The 24,653-nt window shown below is 39.6% G+C and overlaps 1 protein-coding gene and 1 pseudogene across 1 annotated transcript in view; one reads left to right on the forward strand and one right to left on the reverse strand.

The window, feature by feature from the left end:
- The window catches only part of LOC145407395 (uncharacterized), a 110,326-nt gene that overhangs the window by 13,951 nt on the left and 71,722 nt on the right, over positions 1 to 24,653 (reverse strand). Inside the window, exons 10-11 of the mRNA XM_080278332.1 lie at positions 12,055 to 12,235; positions 667 to 766 (exon numbers count right to left, since the gene is read on the reverse strand). Of these exons, the coding sequence (XP_080134458.1) occupies positions 667 to 766; positions 12,055 to 12,235 (281 nt within the window). The remainder of the gene's footprint in view (positions 1 to 666; positions 767 to 12,054; positions 12,236 to 24,653) is intronic.
- Positions 16,664 to 16,780, forward strand: LOC145409106 (5S ribosomal RNA; annotated as a pseudogene).

Genomic DNA, 24,653 nt, shown 5'->3' on the forward strand with positions numbered 1-24,653 from the left:
CGTGGAGAACTTTATATACTGGAAGAACAACCAGATGAACTGACAAAAGAAGCTTCGTTGAAATCCAGTACCTCACTTTCCCCTGCATCTGATTGTTTTTACTTTTGGGATTGATGTTGACCCGCAAGAATCATTAGGAGCCATGCTCCCCAAATATAGAATTATGGGTAAGAGTTCAATTTACCTCATGGACTATGATGTAAGAGCCATAATCATCTGTCGCCTTTTCACTACTTCTGAGGATTTTTAATTTGAGAGGGGGGGGGGCTGACTCTTTAAAAATCATGGTTTAAAAAATGTGTACAGTAGAATACTCTCCTCGTAACCAGCCGAACTCACCTGGGAAGGTTCATTCAAATCCACCAAAAGGCCAAGAATTTAAAGTAGACACACACACACACACACACACACACACACACACACACACACACACACACACACACACACGCTGCCTGAATCCAGCACAAAAGTGTCAGGCGCTTAGCCGAAGATGATACTATCCTGTGTCGGAACGTTGATAAAATGTACGCCATTGAGATGATGAAGTTAAAAGCTAAAAGACAGATAGATAGGTAAAAGAGATAGATGGATAAATAAATGGATAGACTGACAAATAGACAGACAAATACGGAGGACTTAGAACATGACAGAAATCTGGGTACATACACTTGATTGACGGCCGGGATGAGAGGACTGTTTTTATTAGCCATGATGGCCACTTGGTACACGAAGTAGGAACTCCGGGCCAGATAGAAGTCACATCTTCCTGAATTAAGAAATAAAATCGTTAATTTAATTGTACTTCCTTTAGGCAGAGGGCTTTATTTTCAATTTTATTTTTGCTACTTCCAGGCGATTTTATTTAGCTTCGTTGAAACGTTTCAAAGTGGACGGGTCAGATATCACCTTTATTTACTTCTTTATTAACAGAGGGTCTTCTCTGCTTAAATACTTTCGTCTGGTGGCAGCTTTATTATATGAAAAATATATTTCCGTTGGACTTATTCCCTTCCGTAAGGCTAGGTGAATTTTAAACTTTATGGAATTTGGTGAAAATCTTTTGGGAATGTGTAGATGAGGTTGAAATTTGTGTGGATAGCTTCAGAAGCGTGTCGATATCCTTCACCTGGTTTTTGTGACACACACACACACACACACACACACACACACACACACACACACACACACACACACACACACACAGTTCCAAGAAGAGTCTAAACTACAAAAAGGGAAACTACCATGACCTGAAGAAGTACTACTTAGAAATAGATTGGGAAAAGGAGCTTGGAGGGCAAGATTTAAATGTTATATATAGATAATTCTGTGATTTTTATGAAACAAAGTCCAAAATTACATCCCTCAATACAAAGAAACAGAAATTAAAATGAAGAAATGGTTTAATACAGAATGTACAAAAATCAAAAGAAAAAAAGAGACTTGTTTTGGAATAGATCAAGAAGAAACAATAGTAAGAGGGCATATAACAACTATAAACAAGCAAGAAATTATTATACAAGGATAAGGAGGGACGCCCAAAGACAGTTTATGGAACTCATTATAAATAAAAGTAGTGATCAACCTAAGCTATTTTACAACTACATCCTAAGCAAAACCAGAGTTCAAGATCAAATACAGTCCATTACGGACGAGGGGATCATCTATACACAAGAGAAAGATATTTGTGAAGCACTAAATAAAAATTCCCAATCAGTTTGTACAGAAGAAAATAATTTTGAAAGAGATGAAAGTGGAACATGCATGCCCACACATATTACCAGATCTCTTAATATCCGAACAAAAAGTACAGGAAGAGTTAAGTAAATTAGTCAAAGGAAAAGCATGTGGACCACACGAAATTTCAGGTTGGATGCTACATGAATGTGCAGAAGAGTTAAGTAGACCATTATATTTAATATTCAAGGAATCCTTAATTCAAGGTAGACCACCTGATATTTGGAAGAAAGCAAACATTGTTCCACTATTCAAGAAAGGGAATAGACAGAATCGACTCAACTACTGACCAGTATTACTGACCAGTGTTATAAGATACTAGAAATGCTGATAAGAAAAGTTTGGGTAAACAATCTAGTAGATCACAGTATGGTAATAGAAAGGCACTTCGGATTTAGAAGGGAAAAATCATGTGTTACTGATCTACTAAACTACAATGATAGAGGTACAGAAACATAAAAAAAAAAAAAAAAAAAAAAAAAAAGATGAGTAGAGGGTTTCTATTTATTTTTCAAGAAAGCATTTGACAGAGTACCTCACCATAGACTTTTATGGAAACTGTACCATCAAGGAGGCGTCCAAGGCAACCTGTACTGTTGGATGCAGAATCTTCTCAGAAAAAGGGAAATAAGAACAGTACTAAGGTGAAATTACTCATCATGGAGAGAAGTGACTGGTGGAGTTCCACAGGGCTCAGAGCTGGCACCATTTATGCTTTTAGTGTATATAAATGACATAGACAGTGACACTGGAAATGGAAGCTACCTAAATATTTTGCTGATGATGCAAAAATACAAAGGCAAATTACTAACACAGATTCTTGCAGAGAACTACAAGAAGAAATAAGCCTCATGGATGGAGGACTAGATGGCAAATGGAATTTAATGTGGACAAGTGTCATGTAACTAAGTTTGGTAAAGATGAAAAAAATGCATCAGTGAGAAGATATGTAGCATGTATACACTGCTTTCTAATATTTCTAATATGAGAATAGCATTCACATACATAAATGAATACATGCTGAGAAGATAACATTTTTCAGACCAACCCTGGAGTATGCATCAGTAGTCTGGAATCCTCATATAAAAAAACACATAGATATGATTGAAAAAGTACAAAGGTCAGCTACAAGATGGGTACCAAGCTTGATGGCTTTAAGCTACGAAGGAAGACTAGGAAAACTGAATCTACCAACACTACAGGAAAGACGGAAAAGAGAAGACCTTATTATGTTATATAAATGCATCTCAGGTAAAATGAATACAGACATAAATGAATATATAACGTACTGTATGGACAAGCATCAGCAAGAGAACACTGCAAAAAAATATATATATACAATAAAAGAGAGGCGAAAAAGATGTAAGGAAATTTAGTTTCCCAGATAGGGCAATGGATCAGTGGAATGCACTACCAAATGAAATAATGTGTGACAAAACTATTCATGAATTCTAGGATATGTATGATAAAAATGATTTAATACACGGGACAGTAAGAGCTTACCTCATTCATGTAAAGATACAATTAAGTAAGAACAATTATGTATTTCAGCACCCCCCCCCCGCACACACACACACACACACACACACACACACACACACACACACACAATCTATATCTCTACCTATATCTATCTATCTATCTATCCATATATATATATATATATATATATATATATATATATATATATATATATATATATATATATATATATCCCCGTCCCACGCTGCCACAGGCTTCAACAGTAGTTCAGTATAAGAAGGACGTTGGCCAGTGAGTTGTTCTGTAATGGTCAGCCTCTCGGTGTACAGCATGCAAGACCAGCTCAGGCGTTGTAAATAAACACTGGCTTCTTAATTTCACTGTCTTTATTTTCCATATAATTACACTTAGTGCTCGCAAACTTCACTGTTTTCACAAGTACCGGAGCTATACAGTCTTCACTAACTGCAATTACACTTAATGCTTGCCAACTACACTTCACTGTTTTGACGAGTACCGGAGATATACAATCTTCATTAATTGCATTGACACTGCACTGATACTGAACTACACTGAAACTGAACTGAAACAGCATGAAACTGCTTTAGTCTCTTCCTCATCCTTGTATAAGCTCCATAATTATGTACTAAAATCATCTACTAGGTTCTCGGGAAAGCAACATTTGCCAACTCAGAGACATCCAAAATATCCAGAGTTTTCTTACACTATATAGCACTCTAAATTATTTAGCATACAAACTGAGACGAAATTACATAATCTAATAAACAATCACGTAAATTAAACATTATAGAGAAACAGAACACAAAAATCAATGTACATCTTACAAAATAACTTCGCTCACTACAGTAGGCTAACTGGGAACTCTTAACATTTAGAGGAAAATTTCGGTAATCGTCGGGAACACCCCAGCACCACCCAACTGGCGAACCCCGTTTCTCAACACTGCCCTCTCCTTAGTCCTTGGTCGTCTCAACAAAACTGCACAGTACTTTCATACATAATCATTAGTCCTAATGAAACAATTAATTATACACAGAATAATCCTTCAACTTACCAGGTCTTCTCCTGTGCTGCATCCGAAGACATCCCTGCTCTGCCACATAGCCCACTCCTCCTGGAATGTTTTGGTCCTATTCCTGATTTACTTCTTCCCTCAGGAAACTATCACCATCCTCTTGTACTTCAGTTCTTTGGTCCTCCTTAACATCCTCGGCTGCAGGTGAGGACGATTCCGTGGAGACGTCCCAGCTCTACTGTCCTGGCCCATGGTGCTGCCACAGACGATTCACATGTACCCTCTTTGGGAGAGACTTCCTGCCTTCACAAGCCCGGAACGTTATGTCTGATAAGCGCTCCAACACAGTGTAAGGCCCGTCGCACTGGGTCTACAGCTTCGGTGACTGTCCCTTCTTTCACTGAGGATTGTATAACCAAACTTTGCCACCATCCTCAAAGCTCACCTCACTTACCCTGACATCATACTTGAGCTTCATCGTTTCACCAGAAAACTTTAGAGATTCTCACACTTGATGGTTTACCTCAGCCAGCCTTTCTTGATGATGCATTGCATAACTGGAAGTGTGTCTAGGCAGCTTCTCACCAGGTGGTCTTCCCATTAACAAGTCAATGGGTAAGCATAACTCATGGCCCAGCATCAGTTTTGTAGGGGTGTAGCCGGTAGACTCATGGGATGCAGACCGATATGCCATCAGCAGCACAGGTAATTTCTGGTCCCATTACATTTGTACCCCTACACAGTACTTGGCCAGTTCTTGTCCCAAGGTCCAGTTGAATTTCTCCACCATCCCATCTGAATGTGGCCATAATCCCTTACCTGCGGGGTGTCACTTTCGTGACGCTCAGGCACAATGGATCATACCGCGGGGCGTCACTTATGTGATTCTGCGTTATTTTGAATTCTCCTGGGCTTACAAGTGGTGGCTTGTATCATCTGTCAGTACTACCAATGTCCAACACTAGTCATCACTCCAAATCTCATCTGTACTCCCATCCATTGCTGACAATTTAGTCATTTTTCCCCGTTCCTGACTCCCATCCCTACCTCCCCTCCATTACCCTGTCCTCTCACCTGCCTGGCCGCGCTGCGCTAAAGCAAATCTCCTCCGGAATTATCCACTGATTTCATCCATTGAAATAAGCCCTATGCCCTATTCTTAGACAAAATAATATATCTATCTATCTATATACCTAGCCTGCTTCCCCCAAGGAAAGGGAGGTAGCCGAGACAGGACGACTCACTCTCCATTTACTCATCCATTCAAACACATTTATTCGCATCTTAGCCCCAAAGGGAAGAACGGACAGATCCTCACCGCACCACACCGCACAAGGGTCAACTGCACAATGCAATCAGTGACATCAGCAGCAGGGCCCGACAGCAGAACTGGTTTACCCCTGCCACATCATAATACACCCATCCCCTTACCCGCACCTGACCTGACTAGCTGATCAGACCAAATGCGGGAGAATATCCCCTCAGGGCTGCGTCATCACTTATTCACAATTTCTCTCCATTTATTTCTGTCACGCACAGCCACTCTTCCTTGCTCAACAGACATCCCTCTCGCATCCAACGCTCTCTTCATACCAAAAAGAAATAAGGTAAGTGTTAGTGCTATACACCTAGATTTGGCTAATTATCACCTCACAACACCTCATGTGCACTAGTTCGCTAATTTCCCATGAAAATTTCCCCTTTGAAATATGCCATATAATCTATTCTCGTAATAAAAATATATATAAGAAAGGAAGGGAGAAGCCTAAATGACATTAACATTCACCTGGAACTACCTATTTTTTTTCTGTATTGTCGAGATTTCCTACCAGTCATTTCTTAGCATGTAAGTTAGCAGCTGTCAGCCCCATTGTCACTGTCAACCCTTGCCTGCTCAGATAAGCCGCGCCATTTAATTCCTTGTCCTCCTCTGTGGTCAAACCATGTCGCACTCGCGCCCCGCCATAACCACCACCTCTGCGCCCATTGCAAAGGGCCCTGTGACCTCTGCCCCCAGAAAAACTCGTGGGGAAAGCAGGAAAGGACTAAGTGACTCTGTAGTGGAACGTGAACTTGCAGAATTATCAATGATAATGATGGATAGTGACTATGATCCTTCAGGTGATTCGTGTGATGAGCCGAGTGAGGAAATCATACCAGAAACTCCTAGTACGAGTGCTTCAGTGTCCCAAGTTATCCCTAACTCCAAAGGAAAGGAGCCCTTAGCGCAGCAAGGGAAGGAATTTGGGAAGGGAGTAGCCTACATATGTACATGGAACAATGGTCTGTATCATGGGTTCTGATATACGTATTGGAAAATGTCCCCAAACCACAACAGTCAAGAATCGCGGCCTAACACACCCTACAGCATCCTATACATCCTCATTGTCCTCCTGGGAACTGGTGCATGTCCCTCTACAAGTACAAGCACTGATGCTGGTCTTGTGTCCCGCATGGAAGCAGCCACAACTTTTTCCACATCCTGATGTCTTCCAAGACAAGACTGTTAAGTCTCAGCTTCAAGATTTGTTGACCAGGAGCAAAGAAGTGTTAAAAAAAAACTTCCGAAGAAAACAAGAGAAACGTGCCTGATCATCGACGGCCCTGCACTAACACAAGCAATAGGCAAGCCAGAGAAATTGGAATGACACAATTGGAGAGAGGTGTATGATGGAGTCTGAATGAGAATAAGATGCCACACAGATGTGGCTTTTTAGGATCTGGTGACATTCCGGTCCACTTATCTCAAAAGGGCCATGCACAGGTAACATTTAAAGAGACTACAGCACCTGCACCTTTGCTAGTAACAAAATGCACTCTCAGAACCAGTAAAGTGTGCTTTGTGAGAGCGTGACGAGTGAGTGAGAGTTTGTACATACGCCTATCATCATAATTTCATTTTGGTGTAAACTTTCAACATTTCTGGTGAGGTAGTTGATTAATAACAGAAGCATAATTGAGCTAAAATATTTACTTTCTCATGTTTTCCCTCTCTCTCGCACATATCCTTGCAGATTTCACCTCCTAAGCGCAGAAAAAAGTTCATGTAAAATAATGAGCATCTTATCCGATATTTCCATGTTAGAATTCATATTAGAAAACATATTGATACAACAGGAAATCTGTTTAAAAGAGATTTCTTAGTGGAACATGTTAATTAAAGCCTTCGGTTCATTCCCTTGAAAGGCTGGGCTCCCAAAGGGTTCCTTTGGTCTCATGAGTGTATATATACCGGTATATATATATATATATATATATATATATATATATATATATATATATATCATCTCAGCTGTTTGATTATTCACTGCAAGACCGGCCTATCCCAACCGAAGTAGGGACGATACATCTTATGTATCTCTACCCAGTGGCTTAGGCTGTCTGGTAGAGATTGTATGTAGGGTGAGAAGTGCTTGTAAGTGTAATTGTAGTGTTGGAGTGGCTTCGGATGTGTGTGTAGTCTCTGAACCGAGTGTAATCGGCCCGCGGAAGCTGACTGGGTGCAAGCATACTTTATAGCATGCGACACCGGTTCAGCCAGAGCACCCCTTGTGTCCGGCAAAGCAGGACATGGCCTGAAGAACGCTCCCAAAGTTTATTACCCGGGCGGGGCCCGAACCCTCGTTCTTCAGTGTACGAAAACGCACACTCTACCACTTTACCACAGAGGCTCCATATATATATATATATATATATATATATATATATATATATATATATATATATATATATATATATATATATATATATATATATATATATATATATATATAAAGTTTATTGAATGTATCTTTGTATCTCCTAATTGCTGAAAGGATCTCTGCTCTATCTCGTAGAGTATATATATATATATATATATATATATAATTTATTGAATGTATCTTTGTATCTTCTAATTGCTGAAAGGATCTCTGCTCTATCTCGTAGAGTATATATATATATATATATATATATATAATTTATTGAATGTATCTTTGTATCTTCTAATTGCTGAAAGGATCTCTTCTGTATCTCATAGAGTAGAAAAGTTATTAGCCTCTGAAAACCATCGTGGTTGGCCCGTGTCGTATCGGGCCTGTCTGGGCCGTGTCGGCCCGCTCAATTCTCATCTCAACATAAATATCTCTTTGCTGCGCTTGTCGTTCGTAATAATTCTCTCTCTCTCTCTCTCTCTCTCTCTCTCTCTCTCTCTCTCTCTCTCTCGTAATAATCAGCCAGCTGTGTGTTGCCCCTGCTTTTTTTTTTTGTCTTGAGCCCCTGTCCCTAATATTCTGAAAGCCCCTCCCCCCCTTTTTTTAGATCCTGGACGCAGTCTTGGCAAAGGATTGTCAGCGAACCTCGTTGCAAATTTAAATTGCAAAGAGGCATGTGATTCTTTGTGGAAGAGAACCTCTCTTTGTACCGCTGTATGTTTCAAACACTGGTAACCCACTTGGCAGCAGAACTTCTATTAAGACCGTCGAACTGAGTTTTCAGCTCAGTTTTTACCGATGTTTTACGTGTATGCAGTTTGTCCCTATATCAATCCCCCTAGTCTTTAACATTTCGTATTTTATATACTCATTACAGCAACAATACTTTCTTCTCCAAACACAAATGCGCATGAGGTCAGGGATGTCATGGTATTTGTACGGAAACCAAAGATATTAGTCCGGGAACCATTGTCTTAGAGCATGGAGATTCCTCCCTTAACCTCTTCAATCCAATGACCACGAGACAATAATTATTGTTTAACCAAACTCTGGAAGTAAAGGTATTAATTAAGATTATAAGTGTTCCTTTCAGTTCCAAAAGATTCATCTAAGTTAAATATAATCTTTTGAATACAGCATGAACAGAAAAATAGTTAAACATTGAGGGTAGTGCTTAACGAGTGCCTAGCAAGGTAAAGAGGTGGTGGAATATGGTATAAATAGCTAGGAGTTTTTTGTACATAATATTTGGACATGGTGATTAGACCAAGAGTGAGGCGAACGTGAAAACCGGAGGAGTAGCCTACATGAGGGAGGATGGCATGGCCTAACAGAAGTGTTGACGATTTGTGACTGAATGTTTGGGAGCGTTTTTGTATTGTTTTCGTGCATGGGAACAGAGAGACAATGATCAGATGGAAGACACACTGCGCAGAATAGTACACCAAAGTTACACTTTCCCTAGTGTACTCACAGTGGGCACGGCGCACATGCTTGTGATCGAGTATTTCTTTCAGTGCTTTTTGGTACTTTACTGTGAGTGTCTTTCGTAACTAGCCATAAATATAGTGTAGCGGTAACCAATGATTAGCATATAAGAAGCCATTATACTGATGGCGGAACTGTATCCAATAGTGACAAATTTCAGCATTATATTTCAGCATTTATTTCTTGTTAATTACAAACATTATACAACAGCAGAAAGCTCTAGTGATTTAGGGAGTAACAAAGAATAAATTTAACCACATCAGTTCAAGAAAAATTTAAGGATGGGTAATACTCGCTTGGGTAACAAGATTAACCCCTAAACCGCGGGGTTGTTTTGGCGCTCCTTGCGTGTCCCGCGGGGATATTCACTCTCCAACAAACTTTGTAAAAATATTTGCCAAAAATCAGTTATTAGTCCTAGAATATTATAATTAAATAGGCTTATGGTGCATACTCTTAGCTTTCTCCCGGGATGTTTTTTGAGTCTTCGTCGAGTACCGTAGGACTTGTGGAGACTTCTGAAGTTGGGTAACGAAGTCTCCACTTTACACTTCTCAACACCCCGTAATATGATTACCACGGCCTTATATTATCACTAGAAACACTATTCTATGATTTTCAAATAGTTTGGAATCCATACTCCCAAAAAAAATAAAAATGTGAAAGCAATGAAAATTACAAGCGCGTACCAGCTTCCCACTTGCGCTCGTTCGCTGCTGGTATTCTGTCATTTATTATTCATAAAAACACTCATACTTTATATTTCTATTACTATATAACACTTATATATATATCTGCAGTCTTTATCCATAAGTTCCCTTCAGTAATAGTAGTTTATTGTCACTGTAGGCATTCAATTGCTCTTTCAGTAAAATATGTAGCATTCACTTTCTCGTCCTGTATACTAGCGTTGAGAGCGAATCTGTCACTTTCACTTCCACTTTCATAACTCATAGTATTCATACATGCTAGAGTGAAACTTTCACATTCATTACTCCTGGTATAAGTACTCACATTCTTATATTACTACTCAATTACACTTCTATTTACATTCTCTATTTTATTAACATTTACATTTCTATTTTAATTACACCATGTTATGCACTGTCACTTGCAGTATCTTATAAAACTATTCTCCACTGTTCAGTTATATTTACATTCATTGCTTTCACTTGTTGTTTACACATTATTTACACATTATTTACATTTCCACTTGCACTGTTTTAGAGTCACCAGAAAGATCATAGTCACTGTCCATCATTATTATTGATAAATTAGCCAGTTCACATTCCACAGCAGTCACTTAGCCCTTTACCCCTTTCCACATGAGGTTTAGTAGGGGTAGAGGTCACAGGGCCCTTTGCACGAGGCTAAAAAGCGGCAGAATTGGACAGGCGCAAATCCGACTCTGTTTCACCTTGAAAGACGACAGCTGTTAATATATACGCTATGAAATGATTGGCAGGAAAACTAGACAATACATATTAAATTAGATAGTTCCAGGTGAATGTAAATATCACTTTGGCTTCCCCCTTCCTTTCATATATATATTTTTATTACGAGAATAGATTATATGTTATATTTCAAGAGGAAATTACTGGGGGAAATTAGCGAACGAGTGCACATGAGGTGTTGTCAGGTGATAATTAGCCAATTCCAGGTGTATGGCACTATCACTTACCTTATTTCTTTTTTGTATATATTATTTTGTATAAGAATAGGGCATAGGGCTTATTTCACTGGATGAAATCAGTGGAAAATTCCAGGGAAGATTTGCTTAGCGCAGCGTGGCCGGCCAGGCGAGAGGAGAGGGTAATGGAGGGGAGGTAGGGAGGGGAGTCAAGAACAGGGAAAAATGACTAAATTGTCAACAATGGATGGGAGTACAGATGAGATTAGGAGTGCTGACTAGTGTTGGACATTGGCAGTACTGATAGATGATACAAGCCACCACTTGTAAGCCCAGGAGAATTCAAAATAACACAGAATCACAAAAGTGACGCCCCGCGGTATGATCCATTGTGCCTGAGCGTCACGAAAGTGACGCCCCGCGGTTAAGGGGTTAAGAGAATATATGTCGTTAGCTTGAGGTAGTTAATATGGATAGTTTCAGGTGAAAAGCGTCACTGATATTTCCGAAAATCTTCCACAATGAGGAATAGTTCACCAACACTTCTCTGTCGATTGTAGAAATGGAAGGTACTGAAAAAAATTCCTTATGTGATAGCAATATGAACCACACAACAAAACAGATAATAAAAGCGAAAAATATTCCATCATTGTGGGATGACTGAAAAATGTGGCAACTTGGACGCAGTATTGGCAAAGGATTGTCAGTGAACTTTTGCTCATGGGTGTACACTGCACCCTCATAATATTTAGTGTGAAGACCGCTCAGTTTGCTAGTGTGAAGAAAGAAGAGATGGTCGTTGCCTTATAAAACCAATACTTAATCGAAGAATCAAAGGTGAAACAGCAGACACTTTAATACATGTGAAATGTTATGGGAAGAATGAAGTAAAGCAGGGTACACATCAATAAAGCTGCCTGTTCTCCAGCCGGTGACAAAGAGTGCATAATATGTGAATTCCCCTGTATTCCTGTTGACATATTTCCTCTTACCAGTGCGAGAGAAGTCAACCCCCATCATATTCCAAAAGTTGCTATCGATGTCAAAGAGTATATGAGTGCCGGACCTGACCAACGTGTTCATGCTGGCCGGCATATCAATGAAGGAGTTGTAAACCACGCGCTCAGTGTCCAGCAGGTCACCCAGCTCACGAAACACACCTGTTTTCACACTCTGAAAATGCATATAGAATCAAGAAAAATTACTCGCCCAAGATTTTACCTTTCTTCTCATTTTTTAATACTACCGAATATCGATGAGTGGGATTTGTTATTATTCCCTACCAATACATGATTTTCTTTATGATGCTTCATGGAGGAAAGCGATGGACATTATTACTGCTGATTAAATATGATAAAAGGAAACTGGCAACGGAACTGCCAACGTCATATGCCCCTGGACACCAACAGAATAAGAGCAAAGTTCTAAAACACTAAAAAAAATATAACTAAAACACATGAGAAGACAGCAAAATCACTAAAACATCAAAACTAAGTACTTAAAAAACACCGGGTACTAAATTTTATGCAGTAGTACAGCTGCCTTCACAGAGTTGAGAGTTCCCCCTTCCATCGATCAGGCCATCTCCCCATGCACCGATGAAAGATGGTACAACGCATCGCTAGCCCGGTGCTCAGAGAAGCACTGACGACATAAATCCTCAAGACTGGGGCACTTCACCAGCAAGTGCCGAAATGACAGGTAGACCAAGCAATCCTCACAGAATGGAGGGAGGGAGCCCTTCAATAAAAACCCATGACAGTAACCGGCATAAAGCAGTCTCCCACCAGCAAAATAAGCTTCGATTATGAAGAAGCCCACCTCTCTGCAAATAACACACATCTTCTTAAACCTCACCGCATTCCAGCGGTCTTGCTAAGTATGACAAATCTGTTTAGCAATGAAAGAGTAATAATCTTTTGCAGGCAGCCGATGCAGGAGAGGATAGGATCCCATTGAGGCAGGAGGGCATGCCGATGCAGCCTTAGCCAGCATATCAGCCCGCTCATTTCCGTACACCCCCACATGGGCAGGAATCCAACAAAAGCCCACACGATGGCCACGATGGCCAAGGAGAAAAGCCATTCTAAAACTGATAAAACCAGTGGATGAGATTAATTAAAAGACTCCATTGCAGACAAAGGACTGTGGGAGACACAAAAAATCATAAAAACAGATTGGAGGAAAGAAATTTTGGAGCAAATAAAACTGCAGTTATTTCCACCATACGTACTGAAGCAGTACTAGGAAGATTACCACCCTGACTGAAGGAAGAAAAGACGACACCAAACCCTGCTCCCATTTTAGTCTTCGATCCTTCAGTATAGACAGAAACAGAGTCTTCATGAGTAGAGGCATGTTCTAAAATGAGAGTGAGGGATACCTGAGAGGAAAGTGAGCTCTTTTTACCAACAATGGACGTACAGAATGTTACACAAGGGAATAGCATAAGATCCACCTCGGTATCCGATGTGAACAAACTGCCAGTCTTGGAACAAACAAGGTTGACATGACAGACTGGATCCTGCAACCTAAGGGCTCTGGGAAACTGGGACAGGTGTCAAAAACAAAAGATCAAGAATCCTGGAAGATTATGGCACAAGGCACTGAGTCCAGAATCCAGTGGAGATGATACCAATACCTCATCATCGACTGGCTACATTGATCCAAAGGGAGGGCATCAGCATTCACCAACAAACTCGAAATCAGAGATGACCTGAATGCCACAGTTACAAGTCGCACACCGGCATTATGCACTGAATCTAACATCCGAAGATGGGCATCTGTGGTAGAGGAGTAGTTCTCACATCCATATTCATGTCTAGAAAGAATAAGGGACCTTTGCAAGAGGAGGAGGGTCTGACAATCAGCATCCCAATAGGTATGAGCCAATACCCACAGAAAACTCAAGGCTTTACTACAAGCTACCTTGACATAACGAATATAAGGAAACCTAATCAGTCATTTATCAAACAGAAGACCAAAAAACTGAGTCTCTTCCAAGCAAGAGATTCTCCTACCATAGAAATAAAAGTCAGGGTATGAGTGAACCCCCCAAAGACGACAAAAATGCATAACCAATGTCTTTGTACAAGAAAAACAGAAACCACGAGACTCAGTCCACTAGGAAATTCTATTAAGAGCCAGCTGCAACTTCCTCTCTATCAGAGACATTGTTAACACAGTAACGGACACTGAAAGGTCATCCACATTATAGTGAGTCATGTACGCCACCTAGAAATACATTGATTACACTGTTCATTGTCACAGCAAAGGGAGTAACACTAAGGATACTCTCTTGCAGTTCCTCAAATTCAAGTGCACAGGCATTAGAAAGCACCCCCCCCCCCAACTGGGACCCCTAAAAAAATGGTTAGATAAAAACTGCTGAACAAAAATAGGCAAATATCCATGAAGACCAAATTCATGAAGAGAAAGTAAAATGCCATTACTCAAGGCAGTGTCATATTCTCTTTCCAGATCGAAGAAGACCATGACTTCGTGCTGGCTGGAGGAGAAGACAGAAGATTCCAAGGGCAGTATGGCGTCAGAGGTAGATCACATTTTATGAGAACTATACTGGACAGGGAATAAGAAATCACCTCTCTTTAACCCAAGACGTCCCGTCGATGTATGGGTACGTTGCAACATTTTGCATTTGCCAGTCCCGTCGATGTACTGGTACGTCGTGCAATTGCAAGGTCCCTAATTTGCACAATTTCCAATTTTTGCACGTGATTTTTCGTATGTATACACGGGACACCTTCCTCTATTCCTCTACAGGATGACAAGCAGGGACAATGCCTTACACCGCATAACCTCCCCCCCCCATTGTCTCAGCAATTCACCTGTTACCAGTGACCTGGCCAAGAAAGACATTCAGGGCCAGAGTGATTCCCCAATCGATGACAATGTGGAGGACAAAGTTTACATAGCATTAGAGGAAGAAACAGTCAGAAATGATGATCAGGTGATGTGGCAAAAGAAGATCAGGAATGGTGATGAGTTAGTGAGTGAAACAATGCTTATAATGCCTATATTACTGTTTGAAAACCAATATACTCTCATACTATATATAAATTCGTACCAAATAAATAAATAAATACCATTTACGAGTGGTGTGGAATAGTTATCCTCCCATAGAACTCGTTTTCTTTGCAGCCAGCCTGATAGAAAACCCTGTAAGGTAAGGAAGTACTCCTACCTGTATCGAGTATTTTATACCTCAGGTGAGCGATTTCTCTATGAATTTTCTATGTTTCTCACCAAAAGCGGAGGTTTTACCCAAAAAAAACTTTTTCCAAAAATGCTCGTACATTGTCTGTGCTAATTAAAGACACCCTATAGAAGTTTTTAAAATCACAAGGAAGAATATTTTAGGCAGATTGAAATTTTTGAAATCCAACTGAATATTTATAAAATTTACATAAATGTAAGTACAACTGCATCAAATGGGATTTCTTTCTTTTGGCCATTGGAAGTACAAACCGACTTCGTAAGGTAATGTAAACTTCTTTTTAACAGAAAATGTAAGTTTGTGAAAGCAGTAGGAATCCATAAACATGGAATATCACTCCTTATGGTCAATTTGAAGAAAATATGAACCTGACATCTTTTAAAATCTTGACAATATTTACCTTATTAAAAATCTGAAAACTGCGTGGGTACTGGTCAGGTCCATCTCCTACAATGAAAAGGTAATTGTCCCATTCGGTGAAAGACATACAGCTTATTTTCATGGAGGGGGAGGGTCAACTAGCCATATATATGGTACTTATTCCATGTAGTGTCATTCCTATCTACCCGTATGTGGATTATTACAGCCTTTGTCTGAAGCTTGACAGTTACAGTACTGACAACACCTTAGGTCAAGCTGTCTGCAATGACATCGCTTGGTGGCACAGGAGGTGCAGTTACATGGCATTGGGAAATCTTCTGGCAGCAAAACCTGATGTCGGTCTGGTTGAAGGATGCCATCAGTTATGCCATGTAACTGTACCTCCTGTGCCATCAAGCGATGTCCTTGCAGACAGCTTGACCCAAGGTGTTGTCAGTATTGTAACTGTCAAGGTTCAGCCAAAGGCTGTAATAATCCACTTATGGGTAGATAGGAATGACACTACATGGAATATGTTCCATATATATGGCTAGTTGACCTCCCCCCATGAAAATAGGCTGTATGTCTTTCACCGAATGGGACAATGACCTTTTCATTGTAGGAGATGGACTTGACCAGTACCCACGCAGTTTTCAGATTTTTAATAAGGTTAATATTGTTAAGATTTTAAAAGATGTCATGTTTATATTTTCTTCAATTCGACCACAAGGAGTGATATTCCATGTTTATGCATTCCTACTGCATTCACAAACTTACATTTTCTGTTAAAAAGATATTTACATTAGCTTATGAAGTCGGTTTGTACTTCCAATGGCCTAAAGAAAGAAATCCCATTTGATGCATTTGTACTTACATTTAAGTAAATTCTATAAATATTCAGTTGGATTCCAAATGGTTCATTCTGCCTAAAATATTCCTCCTTGTGATTTTAAAAACTTCTATAGAGTGTCTTTAATTAGCACAGACAATATATGATGAGTATATCCAATGGAGGCCACGTTGAGTACACCGCTTCCCGTTCGATCAGCGAAGTTAAGCAACGTTGGGTCTGGTTAGTACTTGGATGGGTGACCGCCTGGGAACACCAGATGCTGTTGGCATCCCTACGTCAAGTGGGGTTGGTGGAGGATTAGTGCCCCTCCCTGTAAAACAGTTGACTCTGAGCCCTTGGCCACCCTGTCTGGGATACGTGGCGTCTGGCAGTGAATGAATGAATGAACCCTAGATAATCTTATATTTTTGTTTATAGTGTTCAGGTTTTTCATGCAATCAAATCTTGCTCAGATAGCTGATAAAATTAGCTATCTTTTGATTGGTTTCCACAGGTGCTTTCCTTTAGCCACTATGGTCATCTAAAGTAAGCTCACACTTCATTTTTGGGGTTATTTGCACAAAGGACAATTTTGACAAAACAACGATTTGTGAGATAATTGCCAAGTTTCAGACTGTGCACCCTTGCTAATATTATGCCCCAAGTGGTCCTCTATCAAAATCAAGGGGATGATCTCGGGGCCCTCTCCGTCATGCAAATACCCCTTGGCTCCGGGAATATCGCCTATCTTTTAAAAAAGGTGATAAATAACGCGCCATACATTACAGGGCAATCAGCCAAATATCAGTATTATCCAAATTATTTTAACCTGTCCGATTTTCCACCACTGACTCCCCCCAACCCCGACCAATATTGGAAAAAAAAAAATGGGGCTCAAACCTCAGCTTTTGGTGAGAAACATCGAAAATTTATTGAGAAATTGCTTACCTGAGGTTTAAAATACTCAATACAGGTAAAAGTACTCCATACCTTACTGGGTTTTCTATCATGTTGGCTCCAAAGATAACGAGTTGTATGGGAGGGTAACTACAGGTAACTCGCACGGAACACGATCTCACGGAACGCGCTCGCAATTATACACGGTAAGGGCTGGGATACATATAAGACAACGTAAGATTAAAAAAAACATTATGAAAACTACAAATTAACGCAGGAGAGGCCTTTGAAAGATCAAATCCTCGAACGTCACCGCAGCGCGCGGTTTGTTTAGATTACGTGACGATCTAGGCGGGAAATTATTCAGTGAGAGACATTCCCGAGTACAGTAGCACAGTATTTGTAAGTTAAATATTTACAGTACTGTACTGTTCTGGTAAGTTTATGTGCAACTTAAAGTACTATTAAATAACGTTAAAGCAAGAAATAAAGTCTTATAACCAGTTTACCTGATAGGCGTCAGAATATTGCCTATTTTATTTGTTCGTTTTTTCCACAGTCTGTTCAGTATTTGTAAGTTAAATATTTACTGTTCTCGTATGTACTGTACTTGTAAGCACTTAAATAAAGTTAAATCATTAAATAAAGCCTTGTAACCAGTTAACCCGAATTATATGATTACCCATGATCAGCTTCGGAATATTGCCTTTTTTGTTTGTTCGTTAAACTCTTACTGTACTGCTTTTCTACAGTACTGTATTTGCAAGTTAAATATTTACTGTTCTGGTATGTACTTGTAGGCAATTAAAGCATTAAATAAAGCCTTGTAACCAGTTAACATGATTTATATGATTACCCATGATCGGCGTCGGAATATTGCCTTTTTGTTTGTTTGTTCGTTAAAGACTTATAATAAGAGAAAAATACATTTTTGTCTTGGTATCTTTACCTATTTGCTCAGGTTTGCTGTAATGGTTTGCAACTTGTAGAAAACTGTGAAAACTTTCGGGAAGTGAACGAAAATCTGGGACATGACCTTGACTTCACCGTCTCAAGTATCATCTGTCAGTTCACCACCGGCTATCGTGATGAGTGGATGTACGATTTTTTCGCTCGTGGCCATGCCTAACCACACATAGTTACACCCATTATCTCGACCCAGACAGAAAATACAACCTTTTTCCTCCCTTGCAAAACACAAACAACCACCCTGTTTACGAGACAGCAATATATATTGCGAAAATAACAAGGTAAAATGATAAAGATGAACGTAAAATGATTGAGAAAGATGAACATGTTATGACGGAAGAAATACGTTTTCCCTGTCTGTAAACGTATTTATTTCTGCTTTGTATCTGTATTCGTAATAATTAGACTTATTGTTAGTTCTGAAACTGCATTACGATTCTATTTTTAGGCATTCTCGTGGTGTGGGAGCTGAAAGTTGTGACACAACTTCCTTATTGCTAATCGGACTGACCCTCCACTTTATTCTCCCGTGGCAGAGTCTAGCCTTGGAGGACGTGCAGTTTTCTCATTTAGGACTGAAAATTCAACTCTTTCGCTCCCTTTTCCAAGCATGGGCACAACGATAACGTAAAAAATAACTCGAAACTACCATAAACATATATCAAAAAGGTGAAAATGTATTCATAACATTTTTTTTTCCAGCCATTCCTAACAGATTATGTACTGAAATCATTCGATATCACAGTACTGCATTTCTAAGTTAAATATGTACTGTTCTGGTATGTACTTGTAAGTTAAAGCACTGGTACCAGTTAACCTAATTTATTACCTATGATCGGCGTCGGAATGTTTCCTTGTGTTTACGTACAGTATTTGTGTGTTGAAGTTTTGCTCAGGAGTACTGTATTTGTGAGTTATAACATTAAATAAACCTTCTAACCACTTAAAGTGCTTTCTAGTGACAGATAACAGCAAAACAACACATTTGGGGGGTCTAGGGAGCAAAATACGGAGTAGTTTAAATATACGCGATTTCGCACCTAACACGGCACGGTAGGAACGAAACCCTCGTGTTCCGTGCGAGTTACCTGTATTCCACACCACTCATAAACGGTATTTATTTATTCATTTAGTACGAATTTATATGTAGTGCGAGAGTATATTGGTTTTCAAACAGTAATATAGGCAATATAAACATTGTTTCACTCACTTACACATCAACATACCTGTCCTTTTTTGGTGACATTACCTGATCATCATTTCTGACTGTTTCTTCCTCTAATGCTATGTAAACTTTGTCCTGCACATTTTAATCGATTGGGGAATCACTCTGGCCCTGAATGTCTTTATTGGCCAGGTCACTGGTAACAGATGAATTGCCAAAACAATGGCATGTGGGGGGGGGGAGGTCATGCGGGGTAAGGCAATGTCCCTGCCTGGCTTCTTGTAGAGGAAGGTGTCCCGTGTATACGTACCAAAAATCACGTGGGAAAATTGAAAATTGTGCAAATTATGAACCTTGCAATTGCGCAACGTACTGGTACGTCGATGGGTCTAGCTGTGACAAAACGTTGTGACGTACCCATACGTCAATGGGATGCCTCGGGTTAACGATATGTCATTGTTCTTTTATAAGCATTACAACAGATTATCAGATTGGGTTTAGTAATAACAAATATCGTCATACAGTTTGCTTCAGTTTATTGCAACTATATACTGTACGAGAAGTAGAACATAAAAAATACTGTTGGATCTCATAAACATACTGTAGATACACTGAAAGCCTTTTGTAAGGTTACCCATCTAAGACTACTAAAATAATTAGAGGCCCATCGCTTCTCTAACACATAATATTCATGGATTGCAGATTGGTTAATGAACCGTAAGCAGTGTGTAATAATATACTGCGAATCATCAGACTGGCTAGAAGGAACAATTGGAATTCCTCAAAGGTCATTTGTAATACCATTTCTTTTCACCATTTATATATATAATTTATTAAATGGATTCATTTTTAAGATATCGAAAGTTGCAGATGACACGAAGGTCGGCGGCAAATTGGTTACAACAGCAGACTGTGAATCAATACAGAATGACCTGGATAAGTTCATGAATTTGGGTTCAAAATGGCAGATGAAATTTAATGTAAATAAATGTAAGGAAATGTCCTTTGGCGACAGAAACATTAAATATGAATATAGTATGTTCAATACCCAACTACAGAAGCAAATGACAAGAAGGATTTAAGTTATCAATCCTGCAATGCACCCTATACATCCTATATTGATGCTTTAGGCTCAGGCTGTGTGTTTATCAGTGTGTGTGTGTGTTTGTGTGTGTGTGTGTGTGTGTGTGTGTGCTCACATTTTTAGTCCTAGGGTATTTGGTGGATTTGAATGAAACTCTCCCAGGTGGGTTCGTCAGTTTCTTGGGAAGGTTTTCCATTATATACCGTACAAATTGTCAACAATGGTTTTCATGAGGTTGTTTCCCCCAGGCCAGATTGAAGTAGTGAAAGAAGGGCAGATATTGCTTTGATATTGTAGTTTATGTTGTACAATGGACTCTCATCTCTTATGCTATACCCGGTATTTGGGGAGCGTGACCTCCCCAAAGATTATTTGGAAGGGTCCCCACACCAAAAATAAGAACGATCAGAAATAGGGGAATGTGGGCCGATTTCAACGAAATTCCTCAAATCGGTTCGTCTGGTTACTTGATAACATCCCCCGACACATTCCACCATATTTTAAGTGGTTCAGCCCCTCCCCCCCTCTAAGATTCGTAAAGAATAAAAAACAGAGACAACACCAATGCGGTTTTGATATTTTAGTACATGTTGTACAAAGGACTTTTGTCTGTAAGACGATATTTGGGGACTTTGGCTCCACTCCAAACGAGCCTTGGGAGATCATCTCCCTTCCAAAAATTTAAAACGATCAGAAATATGGAAAATATTTGAAACAACCCAGGTGAGTTCATCTGGTTAATCCAAAGGTCTTCCACAATACTCAGTTCTCCAAACTAGACTTCAAGGGTCATCAGGTCCCCCTTACCTAATAAAAAATTTTCATAAATAGTGAAAGGAGGGCATATATGGCTTTAATATCTTTAGTTGTACAATAGACCCTCATCCGCAGTGGCGTAAACAGAAAGTTAAAAAGCGGGGGCCATTTTTTTTTTTTTACTCTTTTTAGCTGTGCAGCCCATGACATTGGCAAGTGCAGCCAACCCATACAGCTGGGGAGTTCGGGGGGTGGGGATGCTGTAAGTCCCCTCCTGAAAAAAATTTAGCATTTTGGCCAATTTTATTGTCATTTTCAGGCCATATGGAATAGGTATATGACACAAAAATAGCATATTCTAAACTCATTTTTTTAAAGTACTCTGTGCCACTGAGTTATGATTCAATCTTTCCAATAACTGTATGCTACTAAATTTCAAACGCTCACGTTCTGATCAAATAGTTTTACTGTAATAATATAATAACGTTAAAAAATTATGATAATTTAATCACTGTATTAGTCTCAATTACAAACAGTTAAACTTATATATATATATATATATATATATATATATATATATATATATATATATATATATATATATAAAGTGAATAGATACCTGGAGAGCGTTAACATCAACGACTCTTGTGAGTGGGTTAGCCACCTCCTAAAAATAAAAACAATCAGAGAAAGAGAAAGTGGGCTCATGGATTTCAAAGAAATCGGCATACATATCACAGGATCAGGTATGCAGTTCCATGTTTTATCTGAATGCACAGGATAGTCTGGTGGCAGAATGATCATTTTCGGGTGAACCTCGTTCTGAGACATATACAAAGTTTCATTGCATTTTCTGATACTTTGGGATGTAACCATCAATATAAAAAAGTGCACCCAGCTGGCACACTTAAGCGTTTCAATACGGAGGCCGAAATTCAATATGGCCGCCTGCATGAATGATGTTGCTAATAAAACATGTTTAGCTATCTTTTCCAGTTTTCAATTTTCTTTATACAGTAATAATATTAATTTTTCCTATCAGAACATGCACTAAACAAAATGATCACCTGTAAACTACACATTGTAACATTTTATTTTAAAGATTTTTTTACTTTCATTCTATGAGCAAGGTGCCTGATGAAGTGCTTCAAGACTTCATGGACGAAGGTCATGTATTGCGACATCAACCAGGCATCTGGAACGGCATCTGGTGTGACCAGTACATTGAGACAACTTTCGTGCGTTATGGCCATAGTCCAGAAGGAATTATTGGAATAAACAATCAACCAGCAGCATTGAAAAGATGGGCTCTTGGACGACATATCTGCGCTCAACTGAAAAAAGATGTTGTATCCATGCTTCATGGAAACGAACAATCCACAGTCGTGATCCATAAGGAAGAAGGTCCTTCAAAGATACAAAGTTATGAAGTAGACAGAGCAAAAATTTGGGAGAAGCTTCAAAGCTACATAGATCCACTGAAAGGAGAGTGCCATCCACCTGGACTTATTAATGTGGTTACAGGCAGGATAGGTGCAGAGCATGTCAGTGTTGACAGGGCTGTTGAATTGGGAGCAGCTATGATGAAAACATTTGAGGAAGGATGGCCACAGAGTTTTCACAAGCCACTCACAAGACCAGTTGTGCTCATGTCAACTTCAAGAAAAAAAATTAAAGTGGACAATATATCTGTGTATGATTCCATATTGATCTATTAATGAGTGCTTTGTCTTCAAACCTCTAGGAACATCAACATGAGAGATGTTCTTTCTTATATGTTGGCTGCATTTCCACCCTCAATATTCCAGGAAAAGACAGGTGATTATATATATGTGTGTGTGTGTGTGTGTGTGTGTGTGTGTGTGTGTGTGTCCGACTCTGGGCATAGGTTTCACAGCCTGCTCTCAATGCCCAGTAGTCATCCTACATACCATACACCTCTACATGTCACCACTTCGGCGCTAACACCCACCGTCCATATTGAATACATGCTAGGGCTGTCTCATACAGGACTGGTGTACTGGTATTAGCAGAGGTATTTTTACGACATGTCGGCGGGTCTTCAGGTAGATCAGTAAAGTCTGATTTTATGAAATTCAAATCCTTAAACTGGTCCCTAAGGCTGTCACCTTCTAAAGCCACCCTGAAAGCCAAAATCCAAGTGGAAGTATCTGATCGCAGAACGGTCCCAGCTGATGCTATAATACTTGATGGGTATGCAATACTCTGGGTTGTCAAATGGCCAAGCAAAGGTCTCATAGAATATTATATACTAAAGTTTGTACAGCACATATGTCATTGTCTTTTAGCGGCAAACACACATCTGGTCTTTGACAGATATCACAGTGGAAGCATAAAAGAGGCAGCACGAACAGCTACAGCTGGGAAGGAAGCAAGTAGATGCCACAGACTGTCATTGGCAACACCTCTGCCACCACAGATGATCTGCTTATCTGTTACACACAATAAATCCCTGGTGATTAATCTCATTTGTGAGTATCTGTGTGAGCATACTGATCTACTGCCACACAATGACAAAAACCTTATGATTACAGGTAAGGAACCAATACCAGTAGAGCTTTGTAATGGAATCAGAAAAAGCAGGCCTGACTTGCGCACTACACATGAAGAAGCTGATGTTATTGTGGTGCAGCAAGCTGTCCATTTGGCAAGGTCAGGAAGACACAGCATTAGAATTGTTGCTGATAACACAGACATATTTGTCCTGCTATGCCACTTCTATAAACAAGAAAATCTTGCCTGCAATATGGTAATGGTTGGAACAAGCCCTTCATGATCAAGTGCAGATATTAAAACAACAGTTGAGCAAAATCAATATGTTCTCAACAGTCTGTTACCTGCCAATGTTCTTACAGGATGTGAGAGTATTTCATATTTATGGGGTATAGGTAAAGGAGCAATGTTAAAAGCAACAAAGAGTGGGAAGACACTTACTAGATTAGGGTGGCAACAAGAAGAGTTGACTGATGTTACTGCTGAAACCACAAAATTCCTTGCAGCATGTTATGGCTTTCCAAACGAAAACAACACGACATCTTTAAGATATACTGTGTGGCAATCAAAGGTGGGCAATCTTCGGCTCACCACAGCATCAGAACTAAAAGCTTTGGCACCAACAACAGAAGCAATTGAAGAACATGTTTGCAGAGCCCATATACAGGCAGCAATTTGGAAAAGCTCTCATGATCCAGAGCCACCAAAAATGAACCCTCTTCATTATGGGTGGACCGAGAATCCTGACTCAAACATGTTGGTTCCAACTGGCTTGCC

Source organism: Coenobita brevimanus, chromosome 8 (genome assembly GCF_032717465.1).
Source record: "Coenobita brevimanus isolate Jiangsu-jjx chromosome 8, ASM3271746v2, whole genome shotgun sequence".
NCBI classification, from domain to species: Eukaryota; Metazoa; Arthropoda; class Malacostraca; order Decapoda; family Coenobitidae; genus Coenobita; species Coenobita brevimanus.